At 39.3% G+C, this 19,959-nt stretch overlaps 2 protein-coding genes across 3 annotated transcripts in view; both read left to right on the forward strand.

Annotated features, from left to right (window-relative positions):
* Window positions 1-19,959, forward strand: part of LOC108596542 — a 76,311-nt gene that overhangs the window by 54,601 nt on the left and 1,751 nt on the right. The gene's annotated exons all lie outside the window — the stretch shown is intronic.
* LOC108596541 (probable Ras GTPase-activating protein) lies at window positions 9,649-12,964 on the forward strand. 2 transcript variants are annotated; one of them, XM_017982432.1, is made up of 2 exons: window positions 9,649-10,173; window positions 10,325-12,964. In XM_017982432.1, the coding sequence occupies exon 2, from the start codon at window positions 10,350-10,352 to the stop codon at window positions 12,858-12,860; it is 2,511 nt and encodes an 836-aa protein (XP_017837921.1). In that variant the 5' UTR covers window positions 9,649-10,173; window positions 10,325-10,349; the 3' UTR covers window positions 12,861-12,964. The 2 variants fall into 2 exon arrangements, with proteins under 2 accessions (XP_017837921.1, XP_017837922.1); XM_017982433.1 differs by having other exon boundaries at window positions 11,409-12,964.

Here is a 19,959-nt window from a genome sequence, read left to right on the forward strand (position 1 = left end):
ACGCTCTATAGACGGAGTGCAGTGCATTAGAAATTTAAATGAGCTGCTTAGCCAAAGAGAGCACAAAAACGCTTAAGGAAATGTTGAAATTCAATGGGGAAACTTGAATCATGCACCATTTAAATTGAAAGCTTGATAGCAAACTTTGCTCAAAAGGCAGCAGGCTATGAGAAATAATAGACTAGTAAACATAATCAATGGTTGGTTACATTAACTCTAAGCGCTGATTGTTCTGAAATTGTTGTTGCAGTTGATAATTGATTGCAATTAAATTGCCGAATCTTTTGAGTTTATTGTAGTGCTTTGAAATTAGTTTAATAATTTTTTATTGTATTTTAAATAATAGCAAAAAATGCTATGATAATCTTTTTAATAACTGAAATAATCTGAAATAGTCTTCTTAAACTAGTTAAAAGTTTTAGTTGTGTATCAAATAAACGAAATGATTAAAAATAATTTTTGCTTTAGTTGTAATGAACAAAAAATCAACTGAAATATGAATTTTTGATTTACTTATAGTGAACAAAAAATCGACTGAAATATTAATTTTTGATTTAGTTATAATGAACAACAAATCAACTGAATTATTAATTTTTTAATTACTTTTAATGCACAAAAAATCAACTGAAATATTAATTTTTTATTTAGTTATAACGCACAAAAAGTCAATTGAAATTATGCTGATTATTTTTTTATCTTAAAAGAAATAAACTAAAAGTAATATTTTTATATTAGTTTGACTATTGTTTATTTTCTTTTCAATTAAGCGAAATATTTCTCACTTTTTTTAGTTAATTTCTAAGCGTAATCAGGTATTTGAAATGCTAATGCAGCAGCTTTGAATTTAACTGTAATGCACAAGATAAACTTAAACGAATTAAATAAAATTACTGCTTGCTAAGTTGTTGTCTGTCTGGACTTCAAAGTCAACTGAAAGAAGCTTGGGATTCATAATTCCAACGGCATGTGTGAAGGGCAAACTACTGCTGCTGCTATTTGATGGTACATAAAACGCTCGCTCGCATTTTATTATGCAATTCGTTGTGTATTATAGTAATAGCTATGGCTAGAGCGCGTTAATCTCTTTGAGTAAATATTGCGACACGCTCTGAATGTGCTTGGAGCATAATCAGCTTACAAAACTGCAATGCAATGGTGCATGCTGGCGCGCTCTGGTGGCATTTATGGAGCTTGGGCAAACAAAAATATTACGTATACGCAGCATATACAACTATTTTTATCTATGCATTTGATGCTGGTGCTTTTTTCACATTTTTATGCGACAAGAGTTTTTATTTTTGTGTGTGTGTGTGTGTGTGCTGACAAACTGCAAATGGCCCTCAGCAGTTGCTGCCAGCAGACAGCAACAATATGAGCCAGGGCGCGCGTATGATGAAGCGCTTGAATGGCAATGACGACACTTGGAATTTGTTGCTCGTGTACTTGCAGGTACATTCGTCAAAAGGACGCTTTGGAACATTCATCATGTCATGACGTTACCTGACGCCAGCGCCAACGCCAACGCGAACGCCATCAACATCAGCATAAACATCATATCAAGCGTCAAGTAAAAGTGCTTTTAGTCCTGCGCTTTAAGTGTGTACAATTTCTTTTTTAGCAGCAGCAGCGGCAGCAGCAGAAGATTAATTAGCCGCAGTCGCAGACGCTAATGTTAGATATGGCTTAGCAGCAGGTAAAACAGCTGAGATTTCCGCTTCCGCTGCAGCTGCTGTTGCTATCGCTGCCAGCCTTGAAATATATATATCCTGTATGGCTGTGTCCTTAAGGCAAAGTTGTCGCCCTAATTTATTTATGTTGTCAAATTATACGACTTAAATGAATCAATGGCACTACGCTGTGTGCATTGAATGCCCAATGCACACACATGAAACAAGGACAAACGTACGTGTGTGTGTGCCATTTTTAATTTCCCAGCTGCGGACTTATTATGAAAAATTGTGCATTGATTAATGCAGGCAGGTACTCGCTGCTCTCACGTACGTGCTGCTGATTGCGCTTGGTTGGCTGCACTGATTGCAACTGGCATTGTGCGCTTAATCAGCAGCGCTGTGCTTGAGCCAAAGTCTAAATTGGCAAATACTTGCGGCACATAAATCAATTAATTGCAACTGTCAGGCTACATTGTAAACAGAAGCATAAGCAGACAATAGCAATAACAAATCTTGATCAATTCTCAGTCGCTACCACAGCCAAAGCTACTTACACACACACACATGCATGTATGTATGTGTGTGTGTGTCATGGCTGTGTGAGCGCTCACAGCTGTGGCCCCAAATTTCGCTGTAATGCGTTCTTGTCGCATAATAAACTTTTTTGACATAGCACAAATATAAAAATAAACAAACTCTTAAAATCTATACATGTATATTGGCTGTGACAGGCTTTTGCTATCAATTGTTGTTATTTACGTTGTATGCGCACATCATTTAATAAAGCAATAGAGCGAGAGAGAGAGAGAGAGAGCGAGCGTCTCTTTTATTAATGGTTCCCACAACTCGAGCTTGTCACTTTCGTTGTGGAATCTATTGCGCCCTGGAAAGTATGCTATAAATAGCATAGTGGGAACATTTATGCATTAACATTAGTGTTGACTGCCTTCAATATTACGCATATGCTTATATTTAGATTTATTGTATGCATTATGGGATTTGCTTGCCGCATATTTTTAGCTGCTATTGATTTTTTAACCAATTGCTATAAATTAAATGCATAAAATTCAAGCTCAATGTGCAATTAGCTCAGCTAAGTAAAAACTTTTATACATAATATGCTTGCAATTTATGCAAAAGCTAAATTTTTTTAATTTTAAGCCAGCTACAGCATATGTAGCTACATTTGCTGACGCTCAATCTACAGCGAGCTTAATGTTTATCTCAGCTAACCAAATGTTTAATGATATCCCCACGTTAAGCAAAAAAACAATTAACAGCTGTATTATGCATCTAGGAAAGCATAAAGCTTAGCTCAGTCGCAACAAGTTTGCAGCTTGTCTGTCTAATGCGTTTTATCGATAAAGTTTCATAATGAAGGTCTGTTTATTTCTTAATTTTAGTTGAGATAAAATGCGATTTAAATTCTATTGAGCTGCTGCTATTTACAAACAAGTTATAAAGCGAGCAAATCATTGCATGAGTTTGTTGTTTAACTTTTTAACTAAATTATGTAGCAATGCTGAAAGTGTAATTGAGTGATTACAAATTTATTTATTTAACTTTCAAGGCAAACAAACTTTTACTTTAGATTTTATTTATAGCAACATCAAATTTAAATTCTTCGGTTAGCGCTATGACAAATTAATTAAGCTTTAGCAATTGCGCTTTATTTTGAGTTGAAACATTTGAATGAACAACAAACCAAAGCTACAAATCATTTGCAAGCACTTGCGCTCACTCGTGTGGCCACTTCAACTGTTTATTGTTATAAATCTGAATTAACCCAGGCCTAATTTTAACGGCAAGTTGTGTGTGTGTGCGTGAGCTCTTAATGTTGTTTAGTCTAATTGAAATCGGTATTAAACAACAATTTGGCATAATCTCAATTGAATTTATGAACATATGTGCTAGGAAAACAAAAGCAAAGCAAGTAAACGGCAACAAAATAGAAAGAAAGTTGGCGGAAGTGCAAACAAAATTAAGCACAAGAGAAGACAAATAGACTACACACACACACACACAGACACAGAGACACACTTGAGACATAAACAAGAATAGAGTCAATAAAATGCTGAAACTGAGAAGCTAAAAGCGATGAGCGGCCTTGTTGTTGCCACAATATCTGTGTGTGTGTGGGGTCTGGTCAAATGAAAGTTTATGCCGCTGCTCGTTCATTATGTCCATATGTCTATTGTGGGGGGTGGTGCTGGGGGTGGTTGTTGTTGGTCGTTTGTGTTCAGTGGCCTGGGCGATAAGTGAAATAAAATGAGCTTGGCCAGGCTCAAGTTTTTGCCTCCACCACTTCACCTACAACCCTTGGCCGTTGGCTCGTCTCGGCTTGCGGGGTCAAAGCTAAGCAGCTTGCGGTCTAGTAAATTCATTTAGTAAACTGACTAAGCATGCGGACGCTCATTTTTGCTATGGCAAAAGTTTTAACAGATTTAAAACCCCCACCCCACACAGCCCACTTCACTACACTTCAGTTCTAAAACGACAGCAACAAGAGCTAAACAATTCATCAAAATGCAACCGTAGAGCTGTTGCACACACTTTCACCCCAGGGAGCTGAAAAACTGACAGCAAAACTGTAGCCAGTTGTATAAATTGTTGTCAAACTGTAGCACAAGCATTTTCAAGATCTTGCATTGTATGTTGTTGAGTGTGCTAAAAGTTTTGTAGTTATTTAATTGAGTTTACCGCCGACCACATTGCTACTGCAGCTGTATGTGTGTGTGTGGCCACAACGCTTGGGTTGCACTCTGACTGTTTATTAAAGCATTAAGCAGCGCAGTTAATAAGCTTATGGGCTCAGCTCAGGCATAAGCCGTCCTTAAAGCTGCTTGCAATTCTCAGTCTCAGTGTAGCATTGAGGGCAAGGCATGCAGGAATGTTTGCCATTTTACAAAACAATTCAAATTAAATAGAAAGTTTTGCAAAATGCCTTTCAATGTTGCAACAATGTCAAAAAGGCGAAAGCGAAGCAAACTCAGGCCAAGGCTGCATGTAATTTTTACAAAATAATGTTGCATAACTACAGGCGCAGCAAAGAGAGCGAGAGCGAACGAGCAACAAATCGAGGTGCTCAAAGCTGCTTGAAAAATTTGTAAATTTCATATGCAACGAATATGTGTGTGTGCGTGTGAAGATTTTAATAAAATTAAGTGTTGCCAGCGTTTGGCTTGCCACAACGTTTAACGCAATTAATTACTCACACTTGACAACGGTTTTTCTCTCTCTGTGTGTGTGTTTGTGTGTGTGTCTGTCAGTCAGTTTGTCAGTTAGTCTGTTTGCCCATCCGTCAGTCAGCTGGGCAAACCAAATATCAACGCCGCACAGCCAGTGAGCGAGCGTGTTCGTGCGTTTAATGCCTGTTTTATTCCAATCCTTGTTGCTGTTTCCTGTTTTCCGTTTGCATATCTCTCTTACGCACTCAGCTCGCTCTCTTTGGGCGGACTTAATTACGCACGTATGACTGTTTAAATTGGCTTTCGCTTTGAGTGCGAATGCGAAATGTTAGTTTTATGTTAATTAACCATTGTTTATGGCAATTAAGGCGCTCGTATTGTGTGGCCTGCCACCACCAATGATGCGCTTGTGGCATGTGGCAAGTGACAAGTGTGTCTGTCTGTGTGGGTGTCCCTTTGTGGCAATTGCGAATTATGCCACAAGCACTTCTTATAAATGGATGTGAAGTTGAGTGCGTTATGGCAAAGCTTTGACTTTTGAAAAACAGCAAAAGTTTACACAACTTTTACCACAAAAGTATAATAAACCTGTTACTATTTATATATAAAAATATGAGCAATGCTAAACTTTTGGTGCTTTACTCGTAGTAAATTCGCATTAAAAGTCGCACAATGTTAAGATTATGCTAAACTTACAGTTTATGTTAAGCAGCTGGCATCGAAACAATGAAAATGACGCCTTGACTATCGATAATTATTTAAAATGTTAACCGAAGCAACTTGCGTTTAAAATAGTATTAAAAATATTATATTAAAATTCGTATAGTTATTAAAAATACAATTTTCAATTATGATTTTTCTTTTTCCTATTTTTTATATAAAATAAAAATCTCGCTTAATGATTTTATTATTTAAATACAAAATAGGCTCTAAAGTTTACTTACAAGCAAATAATTATTTTTTATTACAATTGTAAATTAAATGCGTTAATTCAAAAAAAATATTCAAAAAATATTTATTACTTTAACCAAATTAGCAACAGCAATTTTAAATGAAATTATTATTACGCATATACCCTGTTGCTCTTTTCAAACATTTGTACTTCAATTTATCAACTAGACACCGCTCGCTTTAAAGCCTTTGGCCATGTTCTCGGGCAAGCTGCTCTAATGGATTCATAATCCGCTGCTGTCAAGCAACAAATTTCACAATCTAAATGCCATAATAAGCTCAGCAAAATTTCAAATGTGCTTAACAGCGAAGCGCCCACGCCAAATTTGCTTTGGCCAATTATATTATAGTTTTCTTGATATGCGCCCATGTGTCTCTAGCATATCAAAAAGCAAATCCGATTTATGTGCAGCTCCACGTGCTGCTTGTAATTCATATATATACAGGCAAAGATACTAGAGCGACTTGAGCGTAATACGTCTCAGATTTTCGCTATACGCTCGGAATTTCTGCTGTGTGACAAGTGGCGCGCAGCGTCGTCGAAACGCTGTAGGAGACACGCCCCAGTTAAGACAAAAGGCCAAGCGTGTAACCAGTAACCAGGGCAATGCTAACGGTAGCGCTAACAGTATCAGCAGCTGAATTTGCTGCTGTCTCTTTCGCACTTGCGCTGCCAGCAGCAGACGCGCTGTCAGTAGCACATGTGTAAAGCTATTGTCTTAAGTATCTGTGTCTGTGTGTGTGTGTGTGTGTGCGTTTATCCTGCGCTGGTGCTCACATTTCATTTCACTTAAGCTGCTTTTAAACATATTTAAAGTACGTGCTGTTAAATGTCTGCCAAGCATTTGCTAAACACTTAAAATTTATACAAACTACACAGAGAGAGAGAGAGAGCGAGAGCAGAGAGAGAAAGCAGCGAAAATTTGCTGCCAAATTACGCACACTTTGATTTTATTTCATCATAAAAATTAGCTAACGAGCCTGAAGCTAATTTGAAAATTTTAATGCCATATGAAGAGCAATAAATTATGTTACAAGCTACTTACTATAAAAGTTTTATGAATATATAAAATTTTAAAGCGCAAACAGTAAACATTTTAAATAGCCAAGCATAAGCAACAGTCGATTGAAGAAGCGGAGCTGCAAGTTTTATTAATAAAAATCAGTTAGCAATTTAATTTATAACAAATATAGGACGGAGAAAATTTGCTAACATACAATGAAATCTTGTTGCTGCAACTAAAAAACTCAATTAATAAATTTTTTAAAATAAAACACTAAGAGTTTGGTGTCTCCAAGCTTCGAACTGCAGTATTTATTTGCAAAATATATTAAAGAAACTAATTTATCTGACATTTAAATTACATTTTCTATAAAAGAAATTATTTTTATAAAATAACAGCTAATAAACGTTTGCAATCCCCAAACAGTTCAAGCAGCTAGCTCAAGGTTTTTAACTTCCAAGTTCAGCTAAGCTAAGATTGCAATTAGATTTGTTGCTTATAAACAATGTTTGCTGTATTAATTGTGGGTATATGTATAATTGTTCAAGCTATTATATTTTATTTATTTATAGTACGCATTGAATATAATTGCTGCTTTTATTGCAATGCAAATTTTGTCAAACTGCTGTTAAGGTTTATAAAATATTTTGCAAATGACTTCAAATAAATATATAACATATAATATACAATGTGAATATTAAAACTTTTTTTTATAGTGAACTACAGGTAGCTACTTTTTATCGCTTACCTTTTGCATAAGCAATTATTTTAATATGTTTAACGCGTTTGTGTGTGGCACAGACACGAACAAAGCTGCCACACAACGGCAGTGGCAGCGGTGTTAATTTTTGAATAGTTACCCACATCCCACAACGCACACCGCTTTATCTATAATAAGCCCGCATTTTTGGGCTCTGTCTGTGTGCCCAGGCACATAAATGTCAACTCGACGCACTCATCCATCAATGAGCTTTGAAAAATTAACACTGTGAGTGACACTAGCAAAGGACTTTAGATCAAGCCTAGGCTGCTGCTGCCTCTGTCGCTTTAAATTATGCAAAACGTTAGAATTTTTACACCAGTAGCAGCAGTCGCCGCCGCTCTAACCCGAACCTTGGCAAAATGATAAATTGTACTTATGTCCCCCAAAGAGTTTGAATTGCGGCAAAGCGTTTTACACTCGGGGCCTGCGTTGGGGGGGAGCTTCGCGGGGTTTTAGTGGCGGTACGTTTTAGTGGCCAACTTTGGCAAACAATGTGACAATTTGGGCAGCCTGCTGGCAAAGGCAATTCGATTAATGCGCGCACTGCACATTCGCACAAACGTTACGTGCCTAAGTGCCTGGTGGCCCCCACACACCCGCCTGGGATGGCAGTACCCAATACCCAGCTCTGCAAATAGATTGTAAATCGAATTTGAAGCGTTACACAGCGCGAAACACTTCGCGCTGCCGGCTGAGACTTTAATCGAGCGTGCGCTGCGAAAGTCACGCGTTTGGCTTTTGACAAATGTAAACAGTCGCCGTGGATTGTGTAAATTGCTTTGGCAAACAAATCTGCCATCTTCATTGCGGGCTTAGCAAAACAATTATGTGCCAGACTGAGCTGGGGATAAGCCAAGGGTTAGCTAAGCTAAAGCTGCTGCCGTCCATATAAATGAAAAACTCAATTCAGAGCAGGTTTTGATGCAAAGCAGTCGAAGATTGTTGCGCACTTTGCTTAAGCTCGAGAAATATCAATCAAAATAAATTCTTTTAATTGCCTAAGCCTAAACAATTGCATAAATAAAATAAAAATAATAGTCAAATATTTGTCAATGCAAAAAATAAATCAACAAGCTAATAACCAAAAATATTCGGCTTTGGATTCAATTAAACTTAAATCTTTTCAACAATTGCTGAAGTACATATACAAAAATATTAAAATTATGTTGAAATTAAGTTAAATAATTCATGAGCCTTATTTTTATTTCAAAGTTACTACTTTAAATATATTTTTTACTTTTAAAACATATTTATTATTATTTGTGGTTTCAGCTTTAAATTTATATGTATGTATATCTATATTTAAATAGCTTTTTAGCATTAAAAATAAGTACAAAACCAAATATGAAATTCGATTATTATTAAAAATAAATTTAAGTAAAAGGTAATACCAAATATAGAAATTAGATTATTATTAAAAATAAATTGAAGTAAAAGGCTTATATATAAAAAGATGTTAGTGTATAAAACGTTGATAAATTGATAAATTTGTCGCAGTGCAGCTCAAATTGAATTTTTGTTGTTTTTTTTTTTTTGTATTTTTTTGTATTGGAGTATCAAGTAAATAAATAACTGCAACTTGTTCGCAGCACGCGGCAAGTTCCGCAGCTCGTCTTGACTCAATTTGCAACATTGATGCGCATATTTTCAATTGCTTTTGTGCAGCATCCGATTTTTGCTTTCTATGGTTTTGCGCTTTTTCAATTTGCTACATGTTCTCTCGTTCTAGTTGCTTTTTCTTTCGCTTTGGCTATACGATATTCACTTTGATTTTGTATTCGATTTGAGCACAGAGACACATATGAGAACATTCATCAGCTTGCAACACACACACACACACACCACCCAACGCCCCACTCACTAACACGCCCCACACATTTGTCCCCCCCCCCTGTCCAGCTTGCTAATATGTTTTATATGTATTTCTTTTTCTCTCTTTCTCTCACATACGCGTCTATTTCTAGTTGTGCTTTTGTATTTGCCCATTTTAATGAGTGTAGCTAACAAGAACAAGAACAAGAAACAAAAAACACAGCAACCAAAGCATTTTTTACAACAACAACAACAAACAAACAACAACAACAATCATCATTAAATACACAATGTGACAATAAAAACAAAAGCTAACAAAAGAAAGCAAAGCTTAAACGGATTTAAGTTTTGCAAAGTGATAAATCAAACAACAACAACAACAACAACAAAATTAAGCAACACACGTTATAAACTTGAAAATTATTGCACATTTTACGCTCTTGGTGTTTAAGTGTGCGTGTGCGTGTTCCAATTCCAGTGTTTCCAAAGTTCAATCTCACTCACTCACACACACTCTAACACCTTTCTCTTTCACTTACGCTATCTGTCTCTCTCTTTCTCTCTCACTCTTTCTGTGTGTATATTTTTCTCTGTCTATATCTAATTGTCTTTCACTAAGCACCAACATCAAATTCACTAAAAAGCAAAGCACCCCAACAACAGCAGGCGCAATCGATCGATACGCAGCAGCAGCAGCAACCACCACCACCGATAAACGATAAACCGATTAACCGCTAACTCTAACCGATTAACAAACCCGCCCGTTTAACAAAACAAAAGTCCAGGTCAGTGCCCACACACAGTGTGTCTATTCGTTCGTTCGTTTGTGTTTGTGTCTGTGTGTGTGTGTGTGTGTGCGTGTTAGGCAAAATCCCACTCTCCTGCTCGCCCCACCAATCCACATACCAGCACCACAATTGCACATTACTACCATAGATACCCACGGCAGTATTACTACCGCATGGAGCGCGGCACCAGCGGTGGTCAGCAGCAACACCAACAACAACAGTCGCATCCACATCATCATGAGCAGCAGCAGCAGCATCACCAGCAGCAATATCAGCAGCAACATGGCGCACGCCATCAACATGTTGTTGCGGTGCATAGCTATGATCCGTATTTGATATCGGGCGATGCGGATGAGGAGCACACATCGGGCACATCGTCCTTTGATAATCCCGCCACCAAAAAGAAACCACCCAAGCTGAAGCCCATCCACCGCTCCCTATCCATGGCCATTGATAATTATGCACCGCTAGCAAGCGATTTAGATTTAGACTTAGACGATGGCTATCTAGTGCATGAGCAGCCGCTGATCCACCGCTCGGCGTCGCCTCTACCCGTGCGCACGTCTGCACCACCGCAGACACTAGCACTCCCAGCACAACAGCAACTCCAACAACAGCAACATTTATCCCAACAACACACGCATGTCTCTACTGTCGGTGGTGGCAGTGGCTCAGTGTCGCCAGCACTGTCCGCACGCCAGCAGCACCACCATCTGCAGCAGCAACAACAACAGCAGCAGCAACAACAGTTGCATATGCACACATTTCAGCAACTGGCCGCTGCTGCTCGGCAACACCAACAACAACATCCGCATGCTCACGGGCATCCTTCTTATACGCACCGCCAGCACCACCAGCACACGCACTCGAGCTCCACCAGCTCACCCACCTCGCACGCCGTCAGCCCCGTGCTCGGCAGCAGCCAACAACAACTACATCAACAGCAGCAACATCACTTACGCCAGCAGCAGCAGCAACATCAGCCGGACATCTATTTGGTCAGCAGCAGCAGCCTGGGCGAAAATGTGGGCGGCCTGGGGCTCGGCGGCATGGGCATGAGCCTGGGCAGCACATCACCGATACAGTTCATCGATGTCGATGATATGCTGCCGCCACCAACACGTGCTGCTGCTGTCGCCACACAACACCACCAACAACAGCAACACCAGCTGAAGAAGAATTTGTTTCGTCGCTCTGATACTATTGATGTGCATCCGTCTACCAATTTTCAGATGAAGAAAACGCATTCCTTCCACGCTCAACAGGATCCCGCCGCCATGGAGCAGATACAGCTGGCAGTGGCCGCCGGCTCGGCGAGCTCCAGTCGCCGCACCAGCTCGGTGCGTGGCAATTTTCTAATGCCCGGTCCGCCGGCCGGCAAGGAGATCTCACGCTCGCCCTCGCCCAGTCGACGCGGCTGTCGCTCGCATCGCAGCTTCAATGACCCCGGGCGACGGCCCAGCAGCAAGCCCGACTCGGTTGTCGAATCACAAATCCGACATCCATCGTTGAACGATGATCTGATGGATCCGCTGGAGCAGCACACGCTCTTTCCGCCAACCAATCTGTCGCTGGAGAACGAGCTGTTTGTCGAGTCGCGCTCGCGCAGCAACAGTCACACCAAAATGGACGAACTGGGCGTGGCCGAGCTGGCGGCAGCGGCGGTCGCTGTGCGGCGCATGCGCAAAACCTCCGGCAGCTTCGAGGAGCAGGCCAGCGGCCTTGTCGCCGCCGGCCACAGCGCCACGCATCCGCCCGCCGCCTCCGCCTCGAACAGCATCAAGCAGAAGCGCGAGCCGCATCCACATTCGCGCCAGCAGAGCACGCACAGTCTGGAGCTGGACGGACGTCCCAGCACCAGCAGCGCAGCAGCGCTGCAACTGCACAGCGCAGCGGCGGCCGCAAGTGCTGCGTATCACTTCAAGCGCGGCGCTCAGCACGGGCGCTCGCTCTACTTGTCGCCCAGCAATCTGGAGGAGCTGACAGTGCATCGGCCGGGCGTGCTGGCCGCCGCTGCCGCATTTCAGGGCACCAATGCCAGCGCCAGTGTTAAGCAGGCCAAGGCGCTGCACAGCGCCAGCGTCAGGCTGCGCAGCTATCGCGAGACGCTGAGCGCCACCAAGAAGTCGAAGAGCTTCATTGGCGATGGCAGCACGGCGGGCTTGCCGCCGAGCAGCAGCGATGACTTTGAGTTGACCTCACCCCACCGACGCAACAGTCGACCGCTGGTGACGCCCGCCAATGTGGATGAAATCAAGCGCAGTCCGCGCCCCATTGCTGCCGCCGCCGCCGCCGCTGCCTTCATGGAGGAGAAGCGTCCCTCGTTCGAGCGCAAATCGTCGCTCAGCTACGAGCAGGAGCTAAGCGATGCGGCCTTTGCCGCTCAGGTGCTGCGCCCGTTTCATCACAAGCTCGCAGCCGGACGCAAGGCCTCGCTCAGTGGCGGCTCGCACAAGCTGAAGAAGAAGTCGCTGAGCGATGAGACCGACGAGGACGAGGAGGCGGATCGCAAGCGTAAGCGCATCGTTTGCATTGTCCTGGCCACAGTGCTGTTGTGTTTGGTCTGCGCCGGCGTCTTTGTTGTCATCGTTACGCTCACCTCCGGCGGCAGTCAGTCCGGCAAGAAGGCGCACTCGTTCAGCAGGGACACGCCCGTGCACTATACGGGCATGCGACCGTCATGAACAACTTCAACTAAAACACTCAAAGGGGCAACAACATTGCTGTTTGCTATTTTCGGTTACACTTCCGTTTCCGCTGCGCTGCAACGACGACGACGACGACGCTTATGTGCCACTAAAACAAAAAACTACAATTCCTCCAATTCTTCAGCAGCAGCAGCAACAGCACCAGCAGCAGTCTGTGCACTTGTATGTGTGTCACACACATGCACAACGGCCGTGGGTGCGCTCCTGCCCTTGTAAGTAGGCAATGGTCTTTGACAGCAAACACATTTTTCAATCTACTACACGTTTCAATTTTGCTTTGGTTTTTCATTTGCTACACTACAAATTGTCAACCAATTGCCAACCAATTGGCTGGCTATTGCTATAGATTTTATTGTTTATTTACACAGCAGCTGCAGTTGCCACAGACTCGCCACAGAAAAAACTAAAAATGTGACAGCAAACAGAACAGATAATTTAAATTAACATTAGCTGCTATATAATCAGAGCAGCTTTAGTTTTGTATTATTTGCAGCAATTGTTATTGCTATTTGCACAATTTAAATTATCAATATGTTTTATGTTTAGAACAGAATTTGTAATATGTACTATTATTTAGAAATAGTTTAAGTCATTTAAAGTCATTGTACAGCTGCAGATTTCTATATCTATTAGCTCATATTAATTTCATACACTCTCAGTTTGTCATTCTCTTTGTGTTATTCTCTTTTACTGTACCAACTGTAATATTCAAATGAAATATGCATTGAAGCATTCGAACAAAAGTTGCAGAGTAGTTGACAAAAGAAAGTTGAAATAAAAGCACAAAAACGTAAATTAAAGCAACCACAGTATAAAAAGTTAATTTTAAAGCATTCTTAAGTTAATTCTACTACAAATATCTTTTCTGTAGATATACATAACACTTTGAAATTTTATAACATAGAAAGTGTTGCTTCAATTCTAATAATACGCATCAAAAATAAGCGTTTAAAGTAATTCTACAATATAATTTATAAAACGCTTGTTTATTGCATATTTCTATACAAGAAATAAATACAAATTATCGCATCACATATTCCAATCCAAGATTGTTTTTAAGCTTTCAATTTGATCAATTGCTCATACTTCTGTCTCAGCACTTACAAGGCGAATAAACAAATTGATTTATGTTTAAAAATAAGCTAAAGGCTGCATGAACTAAAAGTAAAAGCTTTGACTTTCGCTCAGGGGTACAATTGGAAATTTTTCCACCTAAAGGACCCAATCGATGCGTTAAAAGTCTAAAACGGCAACATTGATTTACTCACATGCATTTTTGCTACGGCAATTTATATGTCAACATTTAGCATAGCAAACTGTTGTTGTTTATTTATTTTGTTATTGCTACACGCATATTTTTCATATTAATTCACTTTCAGCGCAAATATTTGAGCTACAAAAGTTGAAAAGCAAAACGTTTGTTTACAATGTTTATTAAATATTCGAGCTGTTGTTGATTTTTTGCTCTCTACAATTTACACACAAAGTGAATGCATAAATTTCCATAGAAAAATGTTAAGTATTTATCAGCAGCAGGCGTTTGCTTTTTAGCTTTGCTAATTGTTAAAGCAAAATCATTTTGCAATCAAAATGCCAAATATGCTGCACATGAATTTCGAGGTAATCCAAAGTCCCACTGGCATTGGCCCTGCAATTGGTTTACATGCTTTGATTTCAGGCATTAACAGTAAAAACCTAAGCCCTGTGGGCGCCATTATCATAACACGGCGACAACTACCCAAACACCAGTTACTGGACCGACCGACCGACCGACCATATAGCATATTGTCATAAAGCCAAAGTAAATATACACACACACACACACACACACATGTTGAGCTGGTTCGCCTCTACTCCATTGGGAACGAGGCTGTCAGTTGCTGACTTTCGAAAATTGAGCTGGCAAAAAGCCTTTGCAAATCTCGAGACTTACATAACTGACTAAAATGACTAAGCAACTGGTCTGACTAACTGACTTGCAAACACCAGCAAACAAACAAACGCACATATACACACATGTGTGTGTGTGTGTGTGTGTGTTGCGGGCCATAAAAAATGATACTTACCTCAGCTTTAATGACTTTGCCTCTAAATGCAACAACGACAGCATCTACCAAAGCACAAACCAAACTAATCAGTGCTACATGTGTGTGTGTGTGTTCGCTTGTGTATGTGTGTGTGCACTTACGTCTGCTTACACTGAGCGAGAAAAGTTACTTAATTGTTTAGGACAAGCAATTTATTAAATTAACGTCTATTCAGCATGAGTTAACAAATTCTCATGCAACGCAATTTTCATTCAATTGAATTACATTTCATTTTAAAATAAAACATAAATACTTTATGTCATTGCCAATGCATCAATCTTGGTGACGAAAATGTTGATTGGATATTTTAAGCTACGCTTAGATAAATTTGCAAATACTTGTTTGTTTTAAATCAAGCAGTAATGGTTAACTAAATAAATAACTTAAATAATTTGCGGCAGAATTTAATTTTGACTATAAGAAATCAAAATAAACATTGTCTATTATTTTGATTTTTATGCAAAGTAAAATTATTATTATTAATATTTACTCGAGAAAGCAACACATATTTTGTATGAAATATTATTTTAATACAAAGCATTTAGTATTTTCTTAAAAAAAAATAAACAATTCTTAAGTTATTAAAACGTTCTTTTTAATTTAAATCAAACCAGCAATGATTAGTAACTGTAATCAGTGATATTTAAATGATCTCAAATAATCCAGAATTATTTTTAAATTATTTACAATCATAATTATTAAAATATGTCAACTGGCAAATCATTATTATTTTATTTACCCACAAAGTTATAAAAGATTTTCAGAAATTTTTAATGTAGTTAAGCTCAGCTAACGTCGCATATTTCGCTCAGTGCATGTTGCTGTTGCTTAGAAGCAGACAATGACAATGGGCTTTGCTGTCGTTGACTGACTGACAGACAGACTGACTGACTGACTGACAGACTGACTGACTGACTGAATGACCGACTGAGTAGTGGCGTCTGCAAGGACCTTTTTTAGTTATCGTGCTCACTTTTTATACTTTCGCTTAATAGTTGAGTTTGTTTGTCTCTCTGTTTATGTATATTTCCACACATGTGCGTATGTGTGTGTGGCACAGTGTGAGTGTGTGTGTGTGTGTTTTAGTGTGTGTATTGGTGTGTGCATTATTACGAGCGTGCAGATGCTTGCTCGTAGTATGAGCGCCTACAGATATACACGCTTATTTACACACACATACGTGCTGACACACACACACATGCGTGCGTACACACATTTACAGCTACATAATTTTACGTTTTACGACATGAAACTAGGTTACTTTTTCATGTGCGCGTGAGTGAGTGCAACAACAACAAAGCAAGCAGCAACAATTGTTTACTGCTCTGCCGCTGCCTCTGCCGCTGCGCTGCGTTGCGGCCTGTGCTGGTGACATTGCCCGCTCAGTTGGCTTCACGTCCTTCAGCATCAGCAGGGCCCACAACAGTGTGTCCCATCTGTTTGCGTATGTGTGGCCACTTGGCGCTTTGGCAATGCCCACGCGACCGCAAATAGCAGCAGCAACCAGCAACAACAACAACTACAACTACAACAGCAACATCAAAGCCAACAATACGCGCAACATACAAGCAAATTGACAGCCCCAGATGATAAGCATGAAATGATATGGCTCACAAATTGATTGCGCCTATATAGACTATATAGTAATTCCGTTTGATACACACATAATAGACCTTCCGCTCTTACGGCTCAATTACGCGCAAAATGCTTCACAAAACTTCAATTGCCTTTGACTTTTTATTTTATTTGCTATAGAGGGTTGGTCTGGGCGTATAAAGTATTGAAACAATTGAAGGCAACGCTTTAAGTTTTAACTTTTTAAGCGTAAACTTAGTAATAATCTTAGGCACTAGCCTTTGATTAAAAGTATACCACACAATGTTTAACTTTGGCATGCCGTTCATAAATTTTAGGCTTACAATTTATATATATTTTCTTTAAGAAGTAATTTAAATGTTTAAAAAATCTAAGTGCATGCTTATTGTATAGGAATTGTAGCATCGTTTCAATGGTGGAGACTTTTAGTTTCTACAATTAAGTTAATCTTTAACTACTTAAGCTCATTTTACTTAATCATTAAAATACAATGTTAACGCCTTAAGCACAATTGTGTTTATATCTAGTTAGTCTAACTCTCATGCTCAGTCAAAATCCCACCCACAAGCTACGCCGTTCTCGCTCGCTTCGCTCACAGCAGCGCAGTCGATCGAGCGCAAAGATGCGAGCTGCTCTCTTTAACATTTGAGCAGAGAACAACTTACATTACTGTGAGAATAGGAGGTTAGCAGGTAAGCCAGTAAGCGAGGCTACTTGCTGATCAGTAGTGTATGGACGGCGAGTAAACAAGCACGAGCTGCTAGAATAATAAAAATTAATAGTTTCATTATTCAATAGTCAATATACTGAGGTATTGTTTGAGCAAATTAGCTTATAACAAATGTCTACAATTCAGATCTTATTTGTTTGCTTTGTTAATATATTTTTATACAGTTTATAAAATAATACAACATTTTTATAGCCTTTTTAATTACGCTTTAATTAAAACTACAATTGACTTATGCTGATGTTCGTCAAGCAGTGATTATCTGTTATACTAACAGACTATGTTATTGTTCTTTACAGTTTATGTTAAAACTAGAATCGATAGGCTGTTATTATCGAGCGAATTCTGTTAAATACAGAGTCTGTAAATTACAGGCCTACTACAATATATTTATATAGTTGACTTAGTTTTGCTTTGAATTTATGCTCCAAATATTATCTATGAAAGTACTTTAATAAGTTAGCCAAAAATCAATTAATATGCCGCTAAGATTTTTTAATAATGCTACTTTGGCTTAAAACAATTGCCATTTCGATTTATGCTGAGGCATTTGTTTTGTGTTAAAATCCATGGAAATCTTTGCGCTTTGATGCAAAATGAATATTTCTAAACTAGTAATAAAACTAAAGTCAACTATTTAAATTTATTAATTTATGCATTGTGCACGTGCTGTTCGCTTTTTTGAGTGAATTATTATTTTGTTGCATATTTAATGCTTGCATATTTTATATTTCAACTAAGTACTTTATGCACGAAACTTTTCCTGGCAAGTTGAGAGGTGTAAAGCTGTTGGAAAGCAGCTTATGAAAACTGTTGACAATGTGTCAATGGCATAATTTTACGCTACTGCTTCAATAAGTTTGCATTAGCCGCAGACAAATGATCAATTTGAAATGAAATTGCAGCTGCAGTTGACAAGTGCATTGAGTTAAAAAACAATTAAATAAGTAACTGCAGCTGGGCCAAACAATTAGCATATTTAATTGAATAATGCAACAGCTTTTGAGTAAAGTATTTCATTTCTTATGCTAGCGCATGCAAACTGTAGCCAATTTAAGTAATAATTTTGTTACTTTTTGCTGCAAGCACAGGAATAAAAGAAAGGACTGCATAAATAATTTGAGTTTTTTAGCAAGGGCCGGGCCAGCAGCACCTTGTGTGGCTGCTGCTAGCAGCAACAGTGAGTGAGGAAACTAATTAGTTACATGGTTACATAGTCGTCGGTCTTCATCCGTCATGCTGCTGCAATCAGCGGGGGATGAGCAGGAGTAGGAGCAGGCGGTGGCGTCTGGGGAAAAGCAGGCTGTTGCTTTTAACGCCACATTTATAATTAAACAACATGAAAGACACAAAGCAGCAAACATATACACCTGCATACACACACACACACACATACACACACACACAAAGGCTGACACAGTGAGGCTGAAAGTTACACGGCGGCATTTATGAGCTCACATAATGGCTGTTAACAATTTAACTTGTTTACCAGTGGGAAAGTTCTATGTTAATTGGTCTCAAATAGCCTCCCATACACACACATACACATACGTGTGCACACGCACCAAGAAGAAAAGTGCCAGCGAGCTTTGGGCTTGGGGCTGCTGCTTCGGCTTTGTTCAGCACTTGGCAAGTGAATAATGTTCTGGCAGCCCGCAAACGTCACCTGTTCTCACTTGCTCTCGCCCCACGCCCCCTCCCTCGGGCGCCTCTGGCGACCATTAACACGTTGCGCGCGCCTACGCCTCAAAGTGCGCGCGCGAGCGAGTTGCAACATCGTAAGCTCATGTAGCACGTGCCTTAGCCGCAACATGTTCTCAATTTATTTGCATGTGTTCACTTTGCTGCAATTTAAAGCTTTTTAAACAAGCCGCTACAGCTATTTATGTAATTACATAGCAGTGTGTGTGTGTGTGTGTGCTTGTGTGTGTGAAGTGTGTAATTTTAATTTGCTATTTTAATATCCTGTAAAGTGGCTGTTTGTGGCTGACGGCTGCGAGTCATCAATGAAATTAATTAATTTTTAGTTTTAATGAAAATGTTACAGCCAATGATGCGTAACTTAATATGCATACACTTTGAATAATTATTTTGCATATTAAATAAATATATTTTTTTTGTTAAATTAAGCAGCAAATACAAACAGAAAAAAATGAAGCTTATGTGTGCTTATGTTTTATTTACATATGCTTTTGTTGCATTCAAATTAAATCAATTAAAAAAGTGTAAATAGCTGTGAGCAAGCTGCATGTTAACGCTGCGTATGCTTAATATAGCAATTTAAATGCCTTGCGCAAAATTAAGCTTTACACTTGTAGCTCAATAACTAATTTTGTAATTAAATGCAAGCGTTACATTACTTAAATACTTCTGTCTGTGTGTGTGTGTGTGTGTGCGCCATTTTAGGGCAAGTATTTTTTAATTAAATTTTTACAGCGCACAATTTCGTATATTGAAATATGTACAAACTGTTTGCAATATGCAGGCCAGGGCTACACAAACACACACATACATACATGCATATACATATGCAGTGCTTTTATCTATAGCTTGCGGGAGGAGGCTGCAAAAAAAGAATCTTTGTCAAATAAAAGCAACAGCAAAAAAGCAAAAGAAAGCAAGAAAAGAAAGAAGTAATAAAGCATGGGGCACATACAGTGAGTGT

The sequence above is a fragment of the Drosophila busckii genome, chromosome 2R, assembly GCF_011750605.1.
Source record: "Drosophila busckii strain San Diego stock center, stock number 13000-0081.31 chromosome 2R, ASM1175060v1, whole genome shotgun sequence".
Taxonomy (NCBI): Eukaryota; Metazoa; Arthropoda; class Insecta; order Diptera; family Drosophilidae; genus Drosophila; species Drosophila busckii.